Here is a 22,773-nt window from a genome sequence, read left to right on the forward strand (position 1 = left end):
CCTTTGAGCCAAACAACACAGCCTGCCAAAAAGTGCTCTGGAATCTGGGCTCTCATTTCAGTGGAAACTTTTTGGTGAAAGGTCAACGTCTGGGGTCGAGCTAACAGTTCTCGTTGTAATCCGCCTCCTGAAACAAAACAAGCTCCATAGGAATGGGGTCAAGCTCTGTTTGTCACCACAGACAGTCCACAAGCTTCTCAGGTTGCCAACAAACCACTCCAGTATAGTATATTAATTTGTTGCCTCGTGCAAATTCTGTGTTAAAATGCAGCAACTCGGACTGTCAATCATTAAATTGGGTCACTAGACTTGTTAAAGTGCAAAATCAGCAGTTCTTTTGTGGGTCTGTACAGAGGTGGCAGGGGTTTAATCTAAATAAAAGCCCAGCAGGAACACAAGAATCCTTCCCTGACTTCAAACACAACGGCATCTTTTAAACTCCACTCACTTAATCTTTGAGTCCAATTAAATGTTTTCGCTAAATTCATTACGGTCTCTCAAGGCGTTCCTGAGATATTGTATTCACAAGAATGGGAAAGATGTTAGGTCACAGTGACTGTGACCGCCGACCTTTGACCACCAAATCTAATCACTTCATCATTGAGGGAAAGTGAACATTTAGACCTAATTTAAAGACCTTCCCTCCGGGTGTACCCTACATATGAGGAAGAATGGATCGTTGTAAGATTACAGTGACCTTAACCTTTGACCACCAAAATCCTATCAGTACATTGTTTGTACTGATAGGATTGATAGTTGAATGTTTTTGCCAAGTTTAAAGTAATGACTCCAAGGCGTTCTTGCAATAACGTGACAACGGAACAGACAAAGACTGACGGACAACCTGAAAACATTATACCTCCGGCAATGGCTATCGCCGGCGCTGTGGCAAAAAAAAAAGTACCTAAAGGGATTTAGTTCTCAGTGAAGCTGCCCAGTGGTTCCTCTCAAGGAGTTGAAATGCCTTATGCATCTGCAGGGTCTGTCAAGTATGTTTAATTAGATGAGTCAGTCCATGGGTCATGCTAAGAAATCTGGTGAAGAGATTTGGGGAAATGACAAGTTATACAAAGCATCAAAAAAACACTTTATATATGAGGGCAACTAGGACAAGCTCCCTGCAGCGTTCTAATAGCTGCACTTTCAATTGAATTATTTGAAATGTTTGTTTCCCAGTCTGACCTAAACTAAACACAGAAATCATTGCCTGGAACAGCCATTTGGTATTAGGAATCTCCAGCTGGGGAAACTTGCCAGTTGACCTAATCACCCTGCATATTCATGTGAATATTATAGTTTGTGTGAGGTTTTTAAGCTTTTTGTTTAGAGTGTATTTGTGTATTTTTTGTTTTGCTTAGTTTATGGAGTCTTGGTCCTTTCTTCCAGTTGATTTTAAGGAGAAACCTATTTCCAGGACGGCAATGTTATTTTTTTTTTTTTAAAGCCACAGGTCCATTTGTAACACCACTTCATTTTTAATAAACAAATCAAATACGTTTAGGAAAATTTCAATAAAAATAATACCTGTAACCATACAGCAGGTTAGATACATGTTGCAGAGTAAAATGTTTGCCTGTTTGACATAAAGCAGCAAGTAAAGTGCAAGCACCTTAAATTGCACCGAGTAGAGTTCTTGAGTATGTGTATTCAATTGCATTCCAGCACTGCATGCAATAAGGTAAGGATTTAAAATGTTTGTCATCTACATCATATCTGTGCAGGTGTTATAGCTCCCTCATGTGCCCACTCAGGTGAAATGCACAATGCTATCCTCACACTCCCTTGGCACAGTCACCTTGAAGCTGTGGCATGACAGTTTGTAATTGTGGCTATTGTTGTTGTCCCAATAGTCCGATCCTTTTACGTGGTAGCAAAGGGCAAATTCCAAGATGGCTCCTGGCTGCAAAATGAAAGGTGGGACAGGCAGACGAAATCTGAAGACATCCGTTTCTTGAGCGCCGCACTCCCTTTGGTGCCCACTTGATATCCAGGAAGCTGTAGTAGTCGAGTGTGTTCTCCAGTTGGTGAAAGTGTAGTGCACTGTGACCTTTTTCTCATAAGCTAAATTAAGTACTTGCATCGTGCCTGTTATCCCCTGGTCCGAGCACAAGACCTGCTCCAGGCACACGCCCTGAGTTTGGAGGCGTTTCAGGAAGTCTGGCTGAGCTCCCATATTTTCAGGGAAACAGGGCTTGAAGTAAGGCAGGGACAGCTCTAGTGACTTTCCCAAAGCCTGTTCAGAGCTCATCAGCAGCCTGAACATTACATGTTGAGGTATCAGGGGGCGTTCTTGAACCTTAAAAACCTTAACTTCTTCCAACGCGAGACCCAGTGCATCAACGAAGCGTACCTGCAGGCTCCTAAATTCTTTCTTCCTCTGTGGAGATGAAGGAAGAGACTGAGCTCGTCCCCTCATTATCGGTTTAGTTGGCGGATTGCTGTGGGAGCTGTGCTTTAAATCAGGTTCCTTTATGGAGGGAGTTCTTGGACCTGGAGGTCGGATCCGGACCGGAGCTTTGGGAGGTTGAGGCTTGGGATCATAAAGGTCCCGAAGACGGATGGTAGTGGATACGCTGCTGGAGCCACTCGTGAACCGAAGGGTCTCACTCTTGTCACCTGCAGCCCTAGCCATTTTGTCACATTAAACCCACCTTGGGAGACAAAGCAACAAATCCATTACCCACAAATGTATTTTTTTTTTTTTTTTTTACTGTAAATTCAAATATCCTGTTAAGTCCGTGCATGGTTTAAAAAAACAAAAACAACAAAAAAAAGACAGCAATTAATTGACAAGAGCCTCCACTAAATGCTTAAAATCTAAAACAATGCAAATGTTGCTGTATGCTCTAAATATATGATCAGAAAGGGCCAAACCTTTACAGCAGTGTCCTGTTGTTGAGCTGGTCTCTTGCATTTGACCTTGTTTACGGTTTGTAAGTTGCTATGAATCCAACTGCAACCACATGACACAAGGGGGGACTACCTCTGGCAGCAAATGCCAGTTCACATGATCTAGAGCAAAAAAAAAAAAAAGAAGTTCCGGCAAGCCACCAACAGCCAACTTCTAGAAAGAAGGCTTGACACACAGCACATCTTGCCTACAAAGCCATCATTACTGCACTGACAGATAGATCTAGAGGACCAACCGTAATCTATAGCTACTGGCCTTTGAGCTCAGCCCTTGACATATAACATGAGACCCATGGGAGGTGTAGAGTGAATATTTATAGCAGGTAGAGCGGGCTGCATCTCTGCCTTTCTTACTTCTTGACATGAAACAGCAACTGTTTACAGGGGTGAGAAATACTGTCAGCAACAAACAATTACATCTGTTAAATACAGTATTCTTTCTTTTCTATTCATAAACAGGTGCATTATGAAAACTTGTTGCTCTTTTTTTTTTTTTTTTTTTTTAATCATTCATGTTCAATCTCATGGTTTAAAGATTTGAGGAACCAGGAAATACCTTCAGACTAACAGAAAGTGTTTTAATAAACTGTGTTATTCATATGACCCCAGTTAATTAACTTTCAGGGACAAAAAACAAAAACAAAAAAAGGTGAGCTCTGTGACCCAAATGTATGCAAATAAGGGGCACCAATTGCGGCTATTAGTTCTGGTAGGAACATAACCCTAAAGTAATGCTCAATTCATGTAATGTCAGTATATATTTGTCCCAGTTCAACAGGAACACCGGTTTGGGTAATTGGCAAGTGAGTGCAGCTGAGGCTGCGGGTGTGGCAGGCAGGAGACCAGGCATGGAGAAAGGGAGAGTATGACGCAAAGGCTGACCGGAAAGCAGAAGTTAAACTGTAAAAATATTGAAATTCTTATTTGGAAAAGATAATTAATATGCTTCATTTTTTTCTTCAACTAGCCTCTATTTGCGAATCTGAACCCCCTCTGGCATTTGCGAGACTGCATACAAACTGTGCTGCATCCGGGAGTCACAGACTGAAAATGCTCTGAACGTGCAGGAGTACTGGTACACGTCCATGCCTGTCACTCACAATCATGTTTTTGTTTGATTGTAGTTTATTAAGCACGTGTTTCTACAGCAACTGAAGTAGCGTACAGCCTGCATGTTCTTGTTCATTGACGAGATGTGTCCTTCTGCAGAGACTTGTAAGGAGAAAGAGGGGGGAAACAAATGAAGGTAAGGAGAGATAGAGAGGCCCAGAAGGAAAGATGGAAGGAAAAAAAACACTCTGAGGGGGGACAGAAGTCAGAAATTAAGTGGCAGAAAATAATTGGGTGATATAAACGAACGAGAAGACCACAGGTAAAGAGAGGGAGAAGAGTGAACAAGATGGATAGAAGAGCCTGCTAAAGTTCCAGGTGGACATCATGGTACAAGTGTATTTTGCCTTTTTTAATTTTTTTTATTTCTGTATAGCAAAGAGTATGCCAGATCCTTGGTGACATTTTATTAAATTAAACAGCCACTGCACACTATAGGTGGTGCAATACAGGAGTAATTTGGGCTTGTAGAATGACCCTAAATACATCAAAATGAATTATCATGTCATCAGGAATCAGTTATGAATTGTAACAGAGATAGTAGTATTTCATTCAACACAAGAGTACTGGAGGGCAGGTTGACAGATTAAAAGACAAACAATTGGACTCCTCTTTGGTTGTGTGAGCACAGACAGTTGGCTTCTTTGCAGAGCACACATGGATCTCAGCAACGGTAGTCGTCATCTGTTACCTGTCCCGACAACATGGAAGAAGTGAAGTTGCACGCTTCTTGCAGAGAGTCGTCCAGGCTGATCTGCCTCCAGGTGCTGCTTCCATACCTGCTGGCCGGACTAGGCATGGTGATGGCCGGCATGCTGCTGGACCAGGTGCAGGTCAGTGACATACTGGCTGGTGCTCTACCAGTTAGCTCTCTGATGCCAGGGCAATTGACATTTACAGATGTGCATGTTTTGAAAAGCATTGAATTCAGTTTCCTCACAAAAAAGGCCTTAAATGGTATGAAAAAGTTGTATTCACCCTCTTTTGTATGTAATTGAGATCTAGTGGCAGCCCTTATGGGCTATCTGCTTCTTTGACATGACTGTGACCATGGTATTAAATGTCAATCCAAGAGGTGTTTAAAAGTATTATATGTGTATATTAAGGCAGTTATCTGAGGTGAATGGACTGAGTTGTGAGCTGGTGTTTGGACTGGAGGTCGCAATGACCTGTGAGGTGACCTTGCTCCATTGGAATAAATAAACAAGTCTTAGTAGTACATATACTCGTAAATGTACTTAGACAAACTACAGTGTAGTGTTAAACATGGCCTTATTGCAAATATAAAAATAGGCACAAACATTGACAGGGTATGCAGCAGTTTAGGTAAACTGCAACTATAAACTGGTAGTTTCTTTCAAAAGCCTTTTTTTTATTATTATTTTTTTTTAATCAACCTCAACAATTTCCATTACTACACCATTTCCAAAAAATGGATGCTGTGTAAAATGTAAATAAAAACAATTTGTAATGATTAACAAATTGTGTAAACTCATGAATTTGGGAATAGAACAAAGACAACATCAAATGTGGAAACTAAGTGACTTTATTGTGTTTTTGGAAAATATTTTGAATTTAATGCCACCAACAAATTTTGAAAAAGTTGGGACAGGGGCATGTTTACCGTTGTGTTGCACAACCTCTTCTCATAACAACACTCTGAAAATGCTTGAGAACTGAGGAAACCATGTTGCTGGAGTTTTGAAAGTGAAATGTTGTCCCATTCTCGCCTGATGTAGGATTATAGCTGCTCAACAGTTCGTGGTTTTCTTTTTCATCTCATGATGCGCCAAATGTTTTAAATTGGAGACAGGTCTGAACTGCAGCCGAACTCTTCTACTACGGAGAAGTGCTGTCGTAATACGTGCGGAATGCAGTTTTGCATTGTATTGTTAAAATAAGCAAGGCTTTCCCAGCCCAGACGTTGTCTATATGGCAGCAAACGTTGCTCCAAAATCTTCTGTATCTCATTCAGCAAGAATGGTGATTGAACCTCCTATATTTTCCTTTCGCTTAACAAGGCTTAGGCCTCTGCTACCTATCCAGCGGTTTAATTAGCTGGACAGGTTATTGTGAACTCGGCTTCAAAATGAGGAGCTGATGATTGCGATCTAGCTACTGGGTTGAGCTCCTACAGAGACGGTCTTTGTGCTCTTCACGGAGACTTGAGTCTCTCTCTGAAGAACTTCTTTAAATGTTGCTGTTTAATCTTTTTAGCTGCTGCTGTTAATGCTGTCTTTTCACGTTTATGCTGCAAAAAAAAAAAAAAAAAAAAAAAAAAAAGCTCACAACTCGCCTTGTTAGTGAGCCAGCTGGACAGATAGCATGTGCAGCAATGAGTTTTCATTTACAGCAGCAACTCTTTATGGTTTATTCAGTATTACTTTGACTTTGTTGCTGCTTTAGCTTACAGGAGCTAACTGGTTAAATCTGGTAGCATTTGTTGGGCTTAATTTGCTTAAGAGGTTAGAAGGGATGTAACAGAATAAAAAAGTGAACTTTGTCATTGGGGAAAATGCCATAATTAATTTAAAGCAGACTCTTTAAAAAGTTCATATACAATTTAATATTTAGACTTTTGTACGATTAGTCATTTAATGTTAGGCTCCATTATATCTGATAAAAAGAATTAAAAAAAAGAATAAATTTGGACTGAAGGCATTTCTCACTTAGTTTTTCTTATCTTATTACTTATTGCAGTCAAGTTGCAGTGAATCATCACTGACCCTGAGACGTGTTAAAAGAGGATGTATTTGGAAAAAAAAAAAAAAAAAAAGGCCTATATTGCAAGCATATAAAAAATAATAACTGCTTCAGGACTAAGAAGAAGTTATTTTGGTGCTGCATCATTATTGATATTGTGGGATGATGGTGGCCTCAGTTTGAGTCCCTTCACACCGTGTCTGTTTGCTGATGTATCTTTTTTACTGTCAGTTTCTCACAAATGTGCTAAAAGTTGATCTTCAGGAAGAGAAAAGACAACTCTTCTATTACCACTGAACGATTTGATTTCTTAATTGATGTGAAGCACCAAATGCCTCGAGTTACTGCTCAGTCTTAAGCAGCTGTTGCTTCACGATTTGAATTCCAGTCAAAAGTCAGAAGGGGGAGCTGCAGAGACTGAATCAACCATTCAAAGGCATGTCTCAAGGACACTTTTCAGCTGAGTCACTGTCCTTGTGTAAGTGTGTCTGTGAGGACACGGACTTACCAAGCATTCTGTACAGACTTCTGTTCCTCTCGTGGGTTATATTGTATGGTATGGTGGAACAAAGAAATAAAGACAGGCCAAAAACAAAAAGTATGTCTCTCTGTTATAAAGCAGCTGCTCAGTTATATGTAGAAGCTGTTGATTTCTATCCCTGTCCCAGACCTTGACAAATACTTTTTTTTTGTGTGTGATATAGATTAGCAAATGACATAAGAAAGAGAAATGAGTTCCATATTGAACTGTAAAAGCCTGAAAAGGACCAGGGGATATCATTTAGTGATAGCCTGTGTGTTTCCACCAATCAAGGCTGTGTGTGTCCTCTCCAGGCAGCAGCAGCACCACGTGTTGGTGACAGGTACGGCACCTGCTGCTGATTCGAGTGCGTCACCCACCTACAGTGAGGACATCGAGGAGCAGGGAAAGGAGGAGCTATCAAAGCGAGGGAGTATGTATCTGCAGTATCCTCTGAACTCATTTGAAAGAAGGCAGGAGGAAGAGGAGAACTGACGAGAGTCCTGACACAGTCTGGTCACCTTGCTTATACATAGACGTCTACCGCAGCGTCCCCCTTCTCTCTCTCTCTCTCTCACACACACACACACACACACACACACACACACACACACACACACACACACACACACACACACACACACACACACACACACACACACACACACACACACACACACACACACACACACACACACACACACAGTCCGTCTTGTCCCTCCCTCCACCACACAGTGCTGTCACGACTCATCTATCCGTCTGGAATCAGAGGGAAGCCCTGGCAGAAGCACAACAGTCCCTGTGCCTCCGAAGTCAAGACTGCGACGTAACAGCATCCGTCAGTACCCCTTCACACACCGGGCAGCCTGGACGGACATCCCGACGTTCCCCTGATCAAAATGAGAAGAGGGCTCCAGAGCGGTCAAGCTCACACCGGGCATCGGTACAGTGAGGAGCAAGAGAGGGAGGCGTGGAGGGAGAAGGAGGAGAAGCAGTGGCAGCACAGGAGGGCCGAGAAGAAGCTGCTGGCCTTCTGGATGTCCTTGTCCTACAGGACCTGGACCCTCTTCAGGCTGCGCGACAGACCATGCTTCCAGCGCTCTGCCTCGGCCGCTCGGCTGCTGAAGAGTGAGGCATGAGGAGGGATTGTGTGTGTGTGTGTGTGTGTGTGTGTGTGTGTGTGTGTGTGTGTGTGTGTGTGTGTGTGTGTGTGTGTGTGTGTGTGTGTGTGTGTGTGTGTGTGTGTGGCTGGAGTGGGTGAATACATGTGTGTGAAGTTCTGTCAGTAACAGAGTGTCAAGAGAGACCTCACAGACCTGCTGTCAAGTGGACCTGTGTGTGTGTGTGTGTGTGTGTGTGTGTGTGTGTGTGTGTGTGTGTGTGTGTGTGTGTGTGTGTGTGTGTGTGTGTGCGGCGCTTGCTCTTCATTTCAAGTGGATGAAAGGTTCCATCCCTCTGCCTTGCCCACCATTTGCAAAAATACTTTGTGTTGCTGTCCTGCCACTACTGGAGCGACAGGTGAAGGGCAAAACAAGCTCGCTGAATCCTATGAGACTTTTTTTTTTGCAAAATTGCTTAAAGGAAAGGGGTTTTCAGCCAAAACCCATCACTTGTGACTTAAAAAAAAAAAAAAAAAAAGCATATATTGATTTGAAACGGCCTAACAAGGAAATAGTCCTCCGTATCCTTTGTCTAAGTGGATTATTACTTCTCAAACCAGCGCAACTCATTCAGCTTTAAAAGTTGACTTTGTGACTCAGAAGAGCTGTTCCTTCATACTGACACCTCAAGCTGAGGCTGTCCGGCAGGGATGGGTTAACAGTGCTCAGCCATGGTGGTGACCCATCTGGCGCTGGAGCTGTGTTTCCAGGGAAACAAACTGAGGGGCTTCAGGTGCAAACTGACCCGCTCGGCCCACGGCTTCCTGCCGGAGAGCTTTTGGATCATCGCAGCCCAGGTCCTACTGCCTTACCTGATGTCTGGCCTGGGCATGGTCGCTGCTGGGATAGTCATGGATATAGTGCAAGTATGGAAAATAATGCTCCAGAGTGTGTCAGTGTGCATGAATCTTATGTTGTTATTGCACTAGGTGCTTGACAGGTATATCTTATTCTAAAAACATACAACATAGTGTACAACAGGTGATGGTCATGTTTTAACTTTTTTATGATCACTGTTTTTATGTGTCCTTGAGGTGAGTAGTGGTGAAGGTGAATGCGATGGTAATGTAATCAATCTTTCGCTGGTGGGAAATTGACAAAACATGCAGGACACTGCCGATGCAGACAACAGCGTCAGATATCCTTCCGGTAGCATGACATGAGTAGCAGGCAGGAAAGAAGGCACTTTTCAATCCGTATTCAGAAGCCAAATAAGTCAGAATGTCTTTGGATGTCTTGGATGTAAGAAGAAGTGAAAAACATAATTACAAGCTTGTTTGAATGTTAGCCATCTGCTATACCAGGTGTCTTAAAGGCTTTTTTTAATTTTTTTTATATAAAATAAAGTTAAATTGTTTAAATAAATAACAATACAATTTTGCAAACAGGATTCCTGGGAAGTATTTATGTTTGAGTGGTGACAACATAAGCAAAAAAAAACAAAAAACACAGCTGCCAAATCCTTTTGAATTACATGCTAAAAAGCCATATTGGTTTAATGATGTATGCGAGTCTTGTCTGCTTCAAACCTAGTGAGAAGCGCATAGACCAAACAGCACAGGACAAGAAAATGTAAAAAAAACACCTTTTGACAGAATATGTTTTGTCCATCTATGACCACAATGCTCAGAGTTTGAAGCTGATTGAGATAAAAAAAAAAAAAAAAAAAAAAAGGATTTCAGGGCCTTTTAAGAAAGCCCCAGGAGGTCATTGACTTTTGGCCCATTTTTAAGGCCCATTTTTGTGTATTTCAACTATTTAATTGTCTTTTGCAGTTTAGTGACAATTATAAATGACGATGTCTATTAGCCTATTTTTTTTTTTAGAAATTCGTCAAAGTGTGGGCCTTGAGAGACCTCTGTTGTGTTTTTCAGCACTGGGAGGTATTTAAAGAGATCTCGGAGGTGTTTATCTTGGTGCCGGCCCTGGTGGGACTGAAGGGGAATCTGGAGATGACATTGGCATCCAGACTGTCAACAGCAGTGAGTGGAAACACATTCGCACACCTACTGAACACTCACGCACGAGAAGAGCTGGAAACAGTTATTTTGAATGAATGTGATCGAGAGGATTTACAACAACAACAACAACAACAGCAAAAATCGATTTAGTCAGAAGTCTGGCACTGTCCACAGGCTTGGCCCCGACTTCTTAGATGGGTTGGCCATCCTTATTTATGGCTCGCAAACATTCACACTTCATAAACATTTCCAAGTAAATGCTGTGCTGCCATTCTGAAATCAATTCATACAAAACGCTGTTATGCTTTGGAATCAAGTGCTGTAACTTTTAGCGTCCATTAATAATAATTGATTAAGGGCCTGATTGATGAAGGGCGTGTGTAAAATCACGTGCAAACCCCACACCACCCGCAAAAAAAAAAAGTCCAAGCAGATCTACTAAGGACGTGCAGTGAGGATTGTGTCTTTCAAATGTGCAATTTAACACACGTTGTCCATTTTGCGTGTTTGTCTGCATGCAAATGTAATATTGGGCGTTTTCTACCTGAGAGTGCAAAACACTGGCAGGGAACATGTAGAACAATTTTGCACCAGCAACGATATTTACTAAACCTGAAAGTAGAAATAGGAGAAGTGATTGCGTGTGTATATTAGTACGACTGAAAGGCACGTTATTCATCAGGTGCACGAATCTGGAGAGACGGCTGCTCTTATTATCGTGGTGAGAAGGAGACGCGGGGAAAGCAAAGAATATGATGAGAACGTGGTTTTACACCCGTTTAAGCATTTCTGAGATGTCAGAAGTAAAAAAAACAAATAAATAAATTTCTTTAGACATATTGTTTGTCCAGCGATGACATTTCTAAGTTATTGAATGAACTGAACGGTGATTTACAGCCAACAACAAGGAGGAGCCACGTAATACCAGCAATAAAAAAAAAAAAAATAAAAACGTGCTGCGACTCAGCGTTTCCCTGCCTCCGGGTCGTTCCAGCGTATCGCTGCTTGGATGTCCCACCCAGTCCCGTTATTCAGGTGTGCTGTCCCAGGTCCTGAATGTGTCCCGCAGAATTCACAGGTCCATAGACTCATTCACTGAAAGAGACTAAGTCACCTACCCATCAAATAGAAAGCTGGACCTGCTGCTCAGTGTTTGTTACAAGCATCTCACCGTCCCTCATGTTTCATTGCTGACGTTTTATTATTAAGCCGTTTTTTTTTTTTTTTTTTTTTTCCATGCTTCCTTGCTGATAATCTCCCATATAGCATTTTGTTCTTGTTATTTTTTATAATTCTTAATTTCAATGGGATCAGATTTCCTTTTCCTTTGGCGCTGGCTCTGTTTTCCATTGGTGGAATCACTTTAACACACGCGAACCCCTCATTTAAATACAGCGATTTGCACCTGACGTCGGTGACGCAAATACTCTTAGCCAATCACCCGCAAAACGAGTGCAAAAAGATGTGCATACTTTTGGAAAAACACCCAATTTAGTACCCTTTATTTGAGATCTTAGTAAATCAGGCCTTAAGTGTAGAGCTTTCATTAAGCAAGATCTGATGCTGTGTTACTAACACTCACTTTGAGTGCTTACGTGCCTTCACACTGTCAAGTATAGAAACACACAGTGCACTACAAGTACCTAATGGTGCACTCAAAATGGTCCAAAAATTGAGGGTGAAACACTGGACACTTGCTGTCTCTATGGTTGCCGTCTTGGCTAGCAGAAAGGGAGGTTTTTCAGATTTAGGCTCTGAGGAAGCTGCAGCTGTTTCATAACACAAACAAAAAGTGTATATGTTCCACTGAATACAAACATGCTGCCTTGGACAGGACACATCCATATTTTTCATTGTGTGTGTGTTAAACAGAGGGCACAAAAACACGTCAATTACTCGGTAAAATAATTCAAGCCAGCAGTTATGTTGGTGGGTAAAGCTTTTAAATGTTACGGTTATTTCCAGTCAGTGCAGAACGGCTGTGTGCGGTTTGAGACAGCACTATCCAGTCAAAATGAAAGTACTACACAAGTAAGAGTCCCAACATGTAAGAGTATTGTTTGTTAGTGTATATATTTTGGAACAAACCTGAATGATAATCACTCATTAGCTTCAGACACTGTGAATATTTATCAGGGTAAATCTGATATTACTCAACAGGATTTAGGCTCCATCAACACAAATACAAAAATTTCATTTTAAAACTGTATTTTAAAAAGAAACTATAAGCTTCATCAAAAAGGTTCATCTTGAACCCAAACTTGGAGCTGGTTCCACAAAAGAAGGGCCTGATACATAGCTGAAGGCTCTGCCTCCCAGTTTAACTTTTGAAAACTGTAGGAACCAAATGTAAGTCAGCACTCTGAGAACAAAGCAATCTATTAAGATAATATGGAACTATTCGTTTTTGAGATTTGAGCAGGGTCATTGGAAGCTTTGTAAGGCAACAGACGAATTTTGAAAGATATTCTTGATTTGATAGTAAGCCGAAGAAGAGAAGCTACAATTTAAGGAATATGATCTGTTGTGTAAAATCCTGTCATTACTCTCACTGCAGCATTTTGGATCAACCTCGGGCTTTATAAAGGCTGTCAGGGCTCACACTGTTTGTTTTCTGAAATGGATCACGCAATAGGGGCATGACAAATAGGGAAGGTCATGTCGTGATTGATGAGACCCAATCAGGAGACCGATGTGGGTGTCTGCGTCATCATTTTCAAAAAAAATCTAACGAAAACAGGTCCAACACTGGTTTCAAAAGTCTCCATTTTAACGGTTTGAAAACAGCAGAGTAGGGTGGACGCTAGGCATAAACAATGCATAAGTTATCCGCTTAAAAAGAAAAGCATATTACTGTGAATTTAGACTGGACTACTGAAACATGTAAAATATTGTTAACAAATAGGAATTACGTTTTCATAATGACTCTTAAGACTTGGTGGAGAAATGTGATCGCATAAAACCTTTTCCGTTCACAGGCCAACACAGGGCAGTTGGATGAGGCCCATCAGCAGTGGAAGATGGTGTTCTGTAATCTGGCTCTCATTCAGGTGAAAGTGCACCACCGCACATACTCCATCCTATTAATAACACACTCCATCACTCGGGTTTGTCTCTACTGGCATCATGACAATCTAATTTAACTCCAGAAGCTCTGCTGGCTTGATAAGATCGGCCTATTGTTCAAAACACTTCACCAAAGCATCTCGGCCATTTAAACACGGATAATAACAGCTGGAGATTGTTTCCAAATTTTAATTCCGAGAAGAAACTAGAGAATTAAATCCCCAAAATTGTGCTCATTCTTTAGTTTCCCACTAATGCACATCTTACTGCTGTAAGTAAATAGGCTGCATTAAATATGAGACCTAACATTAGACCTCTCGGAGGGTTGTGTATCTGTCTCATAGATTGTATAAAAAAATAGATGTTGTCTCAATGTCTGAAAAGTGAAGCAATGTGAAAGAGCTGTAAAGTGCAATACCACTGAGAACCAGTAGAGGCTGGATTAAACGAAAAACTTTGACTCCAATTGACTCCCATTTAAAAAGTGTCAAGTTCTCTTGTGAAATACAAAGTTGCTACTTTTGTTTTCCACAAGTCATTATGGTGTTAGAAACTAAAGTCACTAATTCTGATATGTGTCCGAGTGGTCCTTCTGAAAATTATTTTGTAATTCATTAGATATTGGGGCTAAAAGAGAGGCATGCTTGGGGCCATGTCTGGTTTAATTGACATGCCTGCAGTCAGGTTTCTGGTATAGGTGGGCATAGTTAGACAACAGTCAGATCCACCCCTCGCTCCTCCCCAGCTTGTCCAAATATGGTCACTTCTGGCTCAAAAAAAAAAAAACGGGGACAGCCAAAAGGGCAGACTCAAAACGTCAGTTCACAAAACAATGGGTGGGTTGCTGCCTGTTCCGCCAATACCATTATAAAATAAAAACAGGCTTTTGAAAGATTTTTGAAATAATGTATATAATGACATGAAATAATCATTAAATGTGTTGAAAACTCTCTGGCATTCAGTATGGATTTGTCTTGGACTGCATTTCTTCTGTTTTTTTTTTTTTTTTTAATTTCCCACACATTTCCCACAATGCTCTTTGATCATCTACCTCTTAATGTGTTGCCACTTACTCTATCTTTTCACCAAGACACAAATTAACAAAAACAACACATGTATTGTGGATAAATCTATAAAGCTCTCGTCTGCTTTGCCCTTGGTCCCTAGGTCCAGGCCACAGTGGTGGGATTCCTGGCGGCAGTTGCAGCGGTGGGTCTCGGGGGTCTGACCAGGGGGAGAGTGGATGTTATCCATGCTGGTGTCCTGTGTGCCAGCAGTGTGACTACTGCTTTCATCGCTGCACTATCTCTAGGTCAGACAAAGGCACAAACTGCTACAGAGGAATGAGTGGCTGAGAATGTAGAAGGATATGACAGAAAGGATCAGAGTACACTGTAAACCAGGGGTGTCAAACATACGGCCCGCGGGCCGGATCCGGCCCGCCAGGGGGTCCAGCTCAGCCCGCCGGATGACTTTGCTAAGTGTGAAAATTACAGAAAGACATAAATTGCATTTCTATGAGAATATGGAGGTTTATGAGTACAAACGGGTTTTTTTTTTTAGTTTTTTTTTAATTGATCCAGTAATTGCTTCAAAAACAGCGTAAATGCGATGTCTGCTCCGGAGGAAGAAGCGCTCGGTGCCACAGGCAGCCGCGCTCGCTGCTCGCTTTGTGACGCGTGCGAGGGAATCTGCAGAGGAGAGCCCAGGCAGATAAACAGTGGGCTGATGTCTGAGTTTTTGGTCTTTATGTTTCTAGTTTATTGTAGAAAGACCTTAAAATAGGGTTTATCATCCAAAAACCTTCACCAATGATTTAAACAAAGAGATATATTGTCGTTATGTATGCGTTATTATGCTATGATTGTACTGGTCTGGCCCACTTGAGATCAAAGTGGGCAGTATGTGGCCCCTTAACTAAAATGAGTTTGACACCCCTGCTGTAAACGATCGAAGTGTTGTTTCCCTTCTACATCAAATCTCCTTCGTGTGCCCGTGTCAGGACTAGTGATGGTGGCGGTGATCATTGGCTCCAGGAAGGCGGGCATCAACCCAGATAACGTGGCTACGCCCATCGCCGCCAGCCTCGGGGATCTCATAACTCTGTCTTTGCTCGCTGGGGTCAGCAGCCTCTTCTTCTATTACAGAGGTCAGATTCACACATAACAGCAGAAAAGCAGCATTTCACTACACAATCTGTATAAATATTGTGTACATGTAAAGACAGTAGATTTGATCCATTCAGATCAGTTTCTGCACAATCTTCAAAGTGAAGAACATAAAATAATAAATATTCCTACAGCAATAAGTATTTCAACCAGCAGAGGGCAGCAAAGCCCTCCTTTAATTTTTTTTGGTAAAAGTCTATTGAGACAGAGCAGCAGCAGTACACATCAGATACATCTGTTGTCTTTCATCATTCCTATCATGGTCAGACTGTTGTATTTCTTGTCCACTGTTTGTCCCCCTATCAAACAAATTTCTATTCAAACATGATTTTCTTTCTTGTGTAATCAAGGCTTTAAGAGATTTCCTCTCTGCTGTCCTTCTCCAGACATGTGGTATCTTCCTTTCGTGGTGTGCGGCTTTTTCCTGTTCCTTATCCCTGCATGGGTCATTGTAGCTAGCCGCTCTCCTCCGATCAGAGAGGTCCTAAAATCTGGATGGCAGCCAGTCATTTTGGCCATGTCCATCAGCAGGTGAGTTGACCTGTGACAGGTAATAATACCCTTTACCAACTTGATCAGAATCGATTTGAAACAGTCTTTGTCTAAATAAATGTGCAAAGTTTAGAAATCAAAAGTGCTTTTATGCAGGTCTCCCTCCCTGACTCGCATGCTCTGTATGTTGTCTTCCCAGTATTGGTGGTCTGATTCTGGATAAAACTGTGAGCAAGCCAAACTTTGAAGGTATGGCAGTGTTCACTCCAGTTATAAATGGTGAGTAGAAACTTTCACCCCATTTGGCAGTCATCAGCAATATACAAACATGCAATGAATGGTTTATCACACACTATAATAGATTACAATCTATTCAAATTTCTAAAAAAAAAAATTGTATTGATATATTTGTCAAAAAAAAAAAAGAGAAGCTCTTTAATTTCTCTTACGGAGCTTCCATCACTCATAATTATGAGAACAGCTAATTCTATAAAATTGAATGGCACTTGTTGAGACAATTCACTGAAAACTATTCCCAGCTGCTGGTGTTGCTAGAAGAATCAAAGGAATCAGCATACATCCTCTGCTGACCATTAATGTCTTCAGATTTCATGCTAATTCACCCAGTAGTTGTTGAGATACTTCTGTCTATAGTAGGTTTTGACCCAGTGTTGTTCAAAGACTAAAACTTAAGCTTGAAAGTTAATGTTTGAGATGAAGTATAGATGATAAATTGAACTGCTCTTGCCTGAAATAGATATTGTTGTGGATATTATCCCCTTAACTATGCTGAAACAATTAGTGACATTTCTTCCACATGGTTTAAGCTCTAAAAAATGAACACTGACATGTTTTCCTGAAGGAGTAAGCAGTGCGGGGCATTAGGGTTATGGTGTCTCAATAATCTTTGAAGAATGACATTTAAGCTTCATAATTAGCCTAATTGCTATCAATAAAAAGCTTCATGCCAACTGATGTCATGTGGAAATTGTTGGCGCTTGCAGGAGCCCAGCAGTTAATTCAATTATTCATAAATCCTGCTGTTTCCACACCCTGACAGTGAATTGTAACCTAAGCTTGAGTCTGAGATCCACTTTTAAAGGGCTTCAAATCTGTCAATCAATCATGAGGCATTAAAGTGTTGCTGAAGTTAAGGAGTCTCCTCCCTATCAAAGGAACCTCAGAAAGGCAGAGAAGGCCAGATCTTAACCGACTAAAGTCTGTTGACCACAAAGCGGCATACTAAGTAGAGAGGAATTACAATGGTCTTTATATGAACCACAAGCCTGATCAGAATGCCAACTATGCGCTCACTGGCTCCCGTTTTCGCAGCATCTCTGCCAGCCTCAGTGCTACCAAAGACTCCTGCATGTATTGATGTCCTCGTACAGGAAGTGGATTTGCATTCCAATGCAGCACCCTCCTCTCCTGCCTCGTTGACCAGAAACACTCCTCCTCTTTTCTTTAAATGATCCATGTGCTTCAAAGCTCTGCAACCTAGGAGGTTTTGTTCTGCTTCTAATGAAATCAGCCTGAAGGGGTGAGCGCTGTTACGATGAAAAAGGCACGACAGTGAGTTTGCCTTTTCCTGACCATGAGAAAAAAAAAAAAAATCCCCAGGGAAACAGTGTATTAGGAATAACTGCTGAATAGATTTCAAGCAAAAGTTTGTTCACTCGGTGACTGCTCGGCTTGTTCTATAATAATTGTGGGGGAAAAAAAGCATTTGTATTTCAATTCAATTTTTTTTTTTTTTAAACCAAAATCCTTATAATGGAATTGAACAGAGCTACACTCAGGGATTTTTCATGTCCACACAGGTGTAGGGGGAAATCTTGTGGCCATCCAGGCGAGCAGGATGTCTACATACCTGCACTACTGGAGTGTCCCTGGAGCTCTCCCATTTAAAATGAGTACAAACTGTCCAGGACCCTGTGCTACCTTCTGCTCTTCAGGTTAGGTACAGAAAAAGGTGCACTCTATGTCTGTATCAGAAATTATAAATCAAGAAGAGAAATGTTACTATGCACTCATATTTTTTTTTATCGTTGAATCATATGACCACATTTAATTTCAAAGGAGCATCTGGTGACTTAAGAAACCTTAAGCAACTTTTCTTACACCAAGCGACACGTTTTGCTCCTAATGATCATTCACCACATTGTTTATATGACGAATTCCTTCTCCTTTTTTTGTTCTAAAGATTCAACTAAGACTAAATAAGTTTACATATTTGTCTCAAAATGAAAAAGGATTAAAAGAGTTAGTTTACTATATTGAAGTATCCTCTCTATTCATGGCACTCTAGTGAGCAGAACAAACTTTACAAAAGGTTTTAGAAATACAGGTATATTTATTTGCATGTTGATTAAATGATTGCAGCTTTAAAATACTGTTGTTATCGTTTTATAATTTCCTGGATATAAATTATTATGAAGGGATCTAGTGACTTTTTGAGCAGCTTTTTGGCTACTTCCCAAATTCCTGCTAACTGGTGAAAAATGTTGTGAAGTATTTGGTACGTAACGAGCCAGAAGCATATTTTACCAAAGGAATTGATGGATACCAAAATGGAGCCAAAAGGACAGTGAATTATGGACTTGCATTCATCTTGTACCCAGAAACACAACTCTAAATGAATGTCAATGTCTAAGAGATGTTTGTTGTTAGCTGTTTAGTCACAACATCTTTAAAAGCCAATAGTAGCACGGTCATGTCATATTGGCCAAAACTGATTGATGTTGCTTGTAATGTGTGGAGATATTCCCAAGAAGACTACCAGCCATCTTTGACATCTTCTTTGCGTTTAACCCGGTTCGAGCTGCATGGAATCTCTTCGATAGCATCAAATGGGAGGATGTCCTTCTTCTAGACGAAATTGAGATGAAGATGTCACAGCTCGGGGATAGAAAATGGGGGAAGCATGCTTCTTCATCAAATACTCCAATCTGAAAGATAAAACTCATCGGAAATGTAGTTTATTAAAAACAAAACTGTTTAGTTTAATTTGTGTCATGCCACATATCTGGTCCTTCCCACAAGGGATTCGATTTAAAAAACAACACAAAAAAAAAAACATTTCTCATAATACATGACCAAAAACAATACAGAATAATCCGTTTTTCTGTATTCTTTCAAATTACATATTTATGTGGAAAATGTCATGAGTTGTTCACTGAAACAGTCTGTGAAATATCTATAGATTGTTCTGACAGTTTCTCACCTCTGAGATTCTAAGAGTTGCTAATTTCAGTGTTTCATACTGGATGAACAGCTAATTTAGTCTAGTGCATCATCCACATCCACAAAATCAAAAATAATGCAGATTCCAGGCATCACTTGGGAAGCACATTTTTGAGTCATCACAATTGACCGCTGAAAGGTGACAAACTATGAACGTTGCTTCTCTTTCCATTTTTATCCAGATGTGAACTCCAAATCAGCCAGAGTGCTGGTCACCCTTGTGGTACCGGGTCACATTCTCTTCCTGTATACCATCCACCTGCTGCAGGGAGGCCACACTGCCATGACGCCGACCTTCATCGTCTGCTACCTTTTTGCAGCTCTGTTTCAGGTCAGATGAACCTGAGGGAGCGAAAGATGAAGCGTTTTGATATTCCCTAAACAAACAAAAAAAAAAACATAAAAAAAAAAAAATCCTCTTTATTTAACACTGAGTGTCGTGAGAGGCTTACTTGAAACGTATCCAACCCTTGTCATTGTCCAGGTGGGGATTTTGCTCTATGTGGCCAGCCTGATGGTGCACTGGCTGTGGCGAAGGGGGCTGGATCCAGACAACTACTCCATCCCCTACCTCACAGCTCTGGGTGACCTGCTGGGTACGGGCTTCCTGGCTCTGAGCTTCAGTATGATCCTGATGGTCAGTTCTTCAGGGACTGGGGATTGACACAGATGTGAGGTCTTGCATGCCCTGAATGTACCGTTTCTTATATGCAAGTGGCTGAAACACACTGCAAAGCCTGTGGGAATAAGAAGGAAGGTCAGGGTAAAGGAAGACATCAGGTAAAACTGGTGTTTCATTTGTGCCTTAACACTGAGCTGGTGATGGTTCAATTTGAGAACAAAAAAAAAAAAAAAAAAGAAGTTATTTTTGCAATCACATATTTAGATTTTGTGGACGAATTATCACCACAAAGAATACAAAATAAATTAATTTAGTTTTATTCTGTGCACAATAAATGTATTTGCATGTTGGCTATTGTCTGCCTCTAATGCACCGTGATAAGCTCTCAGTTGTACTCATTTGGTCTCGGATCCTCTGCTGTGTGCTCGCTGTGTTTTTATTGCTCAGCCTGACACTGCATTTCTGTGTGTTCAGACAGAATGTGAAGTGAATTTTAAAGGTAGCACAATTGCAAACAAAGTCAGTGGAAACATGCGGCTGAATGAACCATTGGCATGTTGGGGACAGTAAGCACAACAGTCCAGTTAATAATGATGCACTTTCTGTCAGAGCAGCTTTTTAGTCTTTTCAAAATCGGTGTAGGCAATTTGCGGTTTGCAGTTTTAACGGGGGCTAAGAAGTAGGGAAGTATTGGGGAAAAAAGTGGAGCAGGGACACAGCAGCAACGCAAATGTCATTTATACAGATTTGGTCACATCACCAATCTTTGGACTGCTACTGAATTTGATTTGTACGCAAGTCCCGACCTCGTTGGCTATGTAGGTAACTAGCTAACAAAGCAGCAGCAAACTAAACAAGTTATCCAGCTACTCAGCCAAGGCATTATAACGATAGTTTCCTTGACAAACAAAGTGTCTCTAAATGTTTTAAGTAAAAAAATAGGGGCACTTTTTTTAGGGGAACAATGATTAAAATGGTGTGTTCATGGACAACTGGGAAGTCGGTAAGTTCCAACTGCCGAGTAGGAAAATGCACCTGAACGGCTGCTAAATTGGGAACATACCACGAGGTAATTGAGAGGTTTTTGAGAGCTCGGAGAAATAGGTTGTATGTCACCTGACATAGAAGCATTTGTAGTGAAGGGTAAGGAATGTTTTTTCTCCGTGCACAAATACGGTGAATATAAGGTGAAATAGCCAGGCTTTTGCATCCCTCTGCTGAAACGGCAATTAAATCAAAACGTAAAAAAATGCAGTGAAGAAATAATATTTACCTCTTGAGCTCCATATATCCCCGTGTTGGTTTCTGTAAGTGGTTTGTAACTTTTCAGGATTCTGAAAGCAGAAATAGAGCAGATTTTCAAGAGGCGACCATGTTGTCTGTTGCCTGGATATTCCCAAATGGGAACGCCCAACTGCCTGAACGCACAATATTGTCTCGACTGAGTCAGTGGCAATTCTCAAGTTAGCGTGCTCGCTTATTTCGCTACTACTCATCTGGCAACTGTTGGCGATCAAGAAATCAACGTGACAAGCAGATTGTTATGAAGGGGTCATAAAACCCGCCTATGTAACCAAAACTGTATAATCTAATTTAGTGGAGCTTCCTGAAGCTCAGAGTAACCAATACATTTTTTTTTTTCAATTTGCTGAAAGGGTGGCACGCTGTAACCTCATGTCAACATGAAGAACAAGAGAGACATTGAGTAGACATTAGCCAATGGAAGTAGGTTAAACTCAGAGATAAATTATTGTTGTGCACGCACAGTGTATGGACAGTAGCAAATATATTAACGAAGCACAGAAAAGACTCGCTTGCACAAATTAAATGATTCTTTGTGTGGTGATAATTTATCTGCGATCTATAACCAATGTGCTTGCAAATATTCTTTTCGTGCTCAAAACAGCCTTTCATGCTCAAGATTGAGGCTCAAATATGGCACTGTAGCTAAGGAGCTCGCCAAGGACAAGCGGGAAAAAAAAAACCTGTCTGAAAACATACACAAAAAGTGAGGAAGGTGTGGATTTGTTTTTGCACTTTGCTCTCCAAATCTGCCATCTGACTGTAGTCAATATTTGTACACTGTTCCCTGGAGTTTGACTGGCTTCGATATCAACAGCACCCAGCTTGGCTCTCTAGAAACAACATCCAGTTAAAGTGGATGCAGTGGGAGGACAGCAGAACCACTGTATTAACTGTTGACCTATCTGTACACCTATTGTCAGCTCTTGCATATTAGATGGCAAATAATTGTATCGAGGCAATAATAACAACCATTATTGAGTGTTAATGTATATTAACATAAAACAGACACTGCACAGTCTGAATGAATGTTAGAATTTAGTGTTTATTTTATGTAGATTTGTGCCTTTTACACCGTGATGAGCCTTCAGTTGGTGTTTTGCCATATTTCTACTGGGTATTTTAAATTGTTTTGTGCCACTGAGCATAGCCTGATTTATTTACGTCTCTTATCTTAGTAGTTTTGACAACACAGGTATTTCTTTGTGCTAATTTTGTGAACCAATGGTTTAGTATGCGTCTCTCTGTATGGAGCCTTTTCAATTGTTTGAGATGCAGTTTTAGGAAAAGGAGCTCGTCTTCTGGAAATAGCTTCTAAGGTAATAGTCCTATTTTCACAGGCATCAAGCTTGACTGGACTTTGTAGAGCTGTCGCGTTTGTAAAAACTTCTAGATGACATCTTTGCAGCCATGATTTGTCATTTCAATAAAAGACTGCTGTATTGTGAACACGGCTGTGCGCTCTGACTGCTGCCCTGTAAACTTTGAAATATTAATAACTAATATTTAAAGCAAT

The 22,773-nt window shown here is 40.9% G+C and overlaps 2 protein-coding genes across 5 annotated transcripts; one reads left to right on the top strand and one right to left on the bottom strand.

The window, feature by feature from the left end:
- Nucleotides 1-1,462: 1,462 nt before the first annotated feature.
- On the bottom strand, nucleotides 1,463-3,102 carry ppp1r3db (protein phosphatase 1, regulatory subunit 3Db). Its single transcript, XM_069715684.1, has 2 exons — nucleotides 2,875-3,102; nucleotides 1,463-2,651 (listed from the first exon to the last, which is right to left on the bottom strand). Exon 2 carries the CDS (start codon nucleotides 2,630-2,632, stop codon nucleotides 1,748-1,750), a length of 885 nt encoding a protein of 294 aa, XP_069571785.1. The 5' UTR covers nucleotides 2,633-2,651; nucleotides 2,875-3,102; the 3' UTR covers nucleotides 1,463-1,747.
- A 5,560-nt stretch (nucleotides 3,103-8,662) lies between these two features.
- On the top strand, nucleotides 8,663-22,706 carry LOC138630511 (solute carrier family 41 member 1-like). 4 transcript variants are annotated; one of them, XM_069714917.1, is made up of 11 exons: nucleotides 8,663-8,924; nucleotides 9,035-9,269; nucleotides 10,278-10,385; nucleotides 13,343-13,414; nucleotides 14,598-14,742; nucleotides 15,433-15,579; nucleotides 15,985-16,129; nucleotides 16,290-16,369; nucleotides 17,911-18,045; nucleotides 19,516-19,664; nucleotides 19,818-22,706. In XM_069714917.1, the coding sequence occupies exons 2-11, from the start codon at nucleotides 9,075-9,077 to the stop codon at nucleotides 19,995-19,997; spliced, it is 1,356 nt and encodes a 451-aa protein (XP_069571018.1). In that variant the 5' UTR covers nucleotides 8,663-8,924; nucleotides 9,035-9,074; the 3' UTR covers nucleotides 19,998-22,706. The 4 variants fall into 4 exon arrangements, with proteins under 4 accessions (XP_069571018.1, XP_069571009.1, XP_069571037.1 ...); XM_069714908.1 differs by having other exon boundaries at nucleotides 8,663-9,269; XM_069714936.1 differs by lacking the exon at nucleotides 17,911-18,045 and having other exon boundaries at nucleotides 8,663-9,269.
- Nucleotides 22,707-22,773: the final 67 nt, after the last annotated feature.

The sequence above is a fragment of the Brachyistius frenatus genome, unplaced genomic scaffold, assembly GCF_029030835.1.
Source record: "Brachyistius frenatus isolate BFR_SWC_R1_liver_20210118 unplaced genomic scaffold, ASM2903083v1 Contig_4, whole genome shotgun sequence".
Taxonomy (NCBI): Eukaryota; Metazoa; Chordata; class Actinopteri; family Embiotocidae; genus Brachyistius; species Brachyistius frenatus.

Coding starts and splice junctions, on each gene's coding strand:
- ppp1r3db (XM_069715684.1), bottom strand. CDS start 2,632: ATGGCTAGGGCTGCAGGTGACAAGAGTGAGACCCTTCGGTTCACGAGT.
- LOC138630511 (XM_069714908.1), top strand. CDS start 9,075: ATGGTGGTGACCCATCTGGCGCTGGAGCTGTGTTTCCAGGGAAACAAA. Junction 16,130..16,289: donor TTGGCCATGTCCATCAGCAG/GTGAGTTGACCT, acceptor TTGTCTTCCCAG/TATTGGTGGTCTGATTCTGG. Junction 18,046..19,515: donor TGCTACCTTCTGCTCTTCAG/GTTAGGTACAGA, acceptor ATTTTTATCCAG/ATGTGAACTCCAAATCAGCC.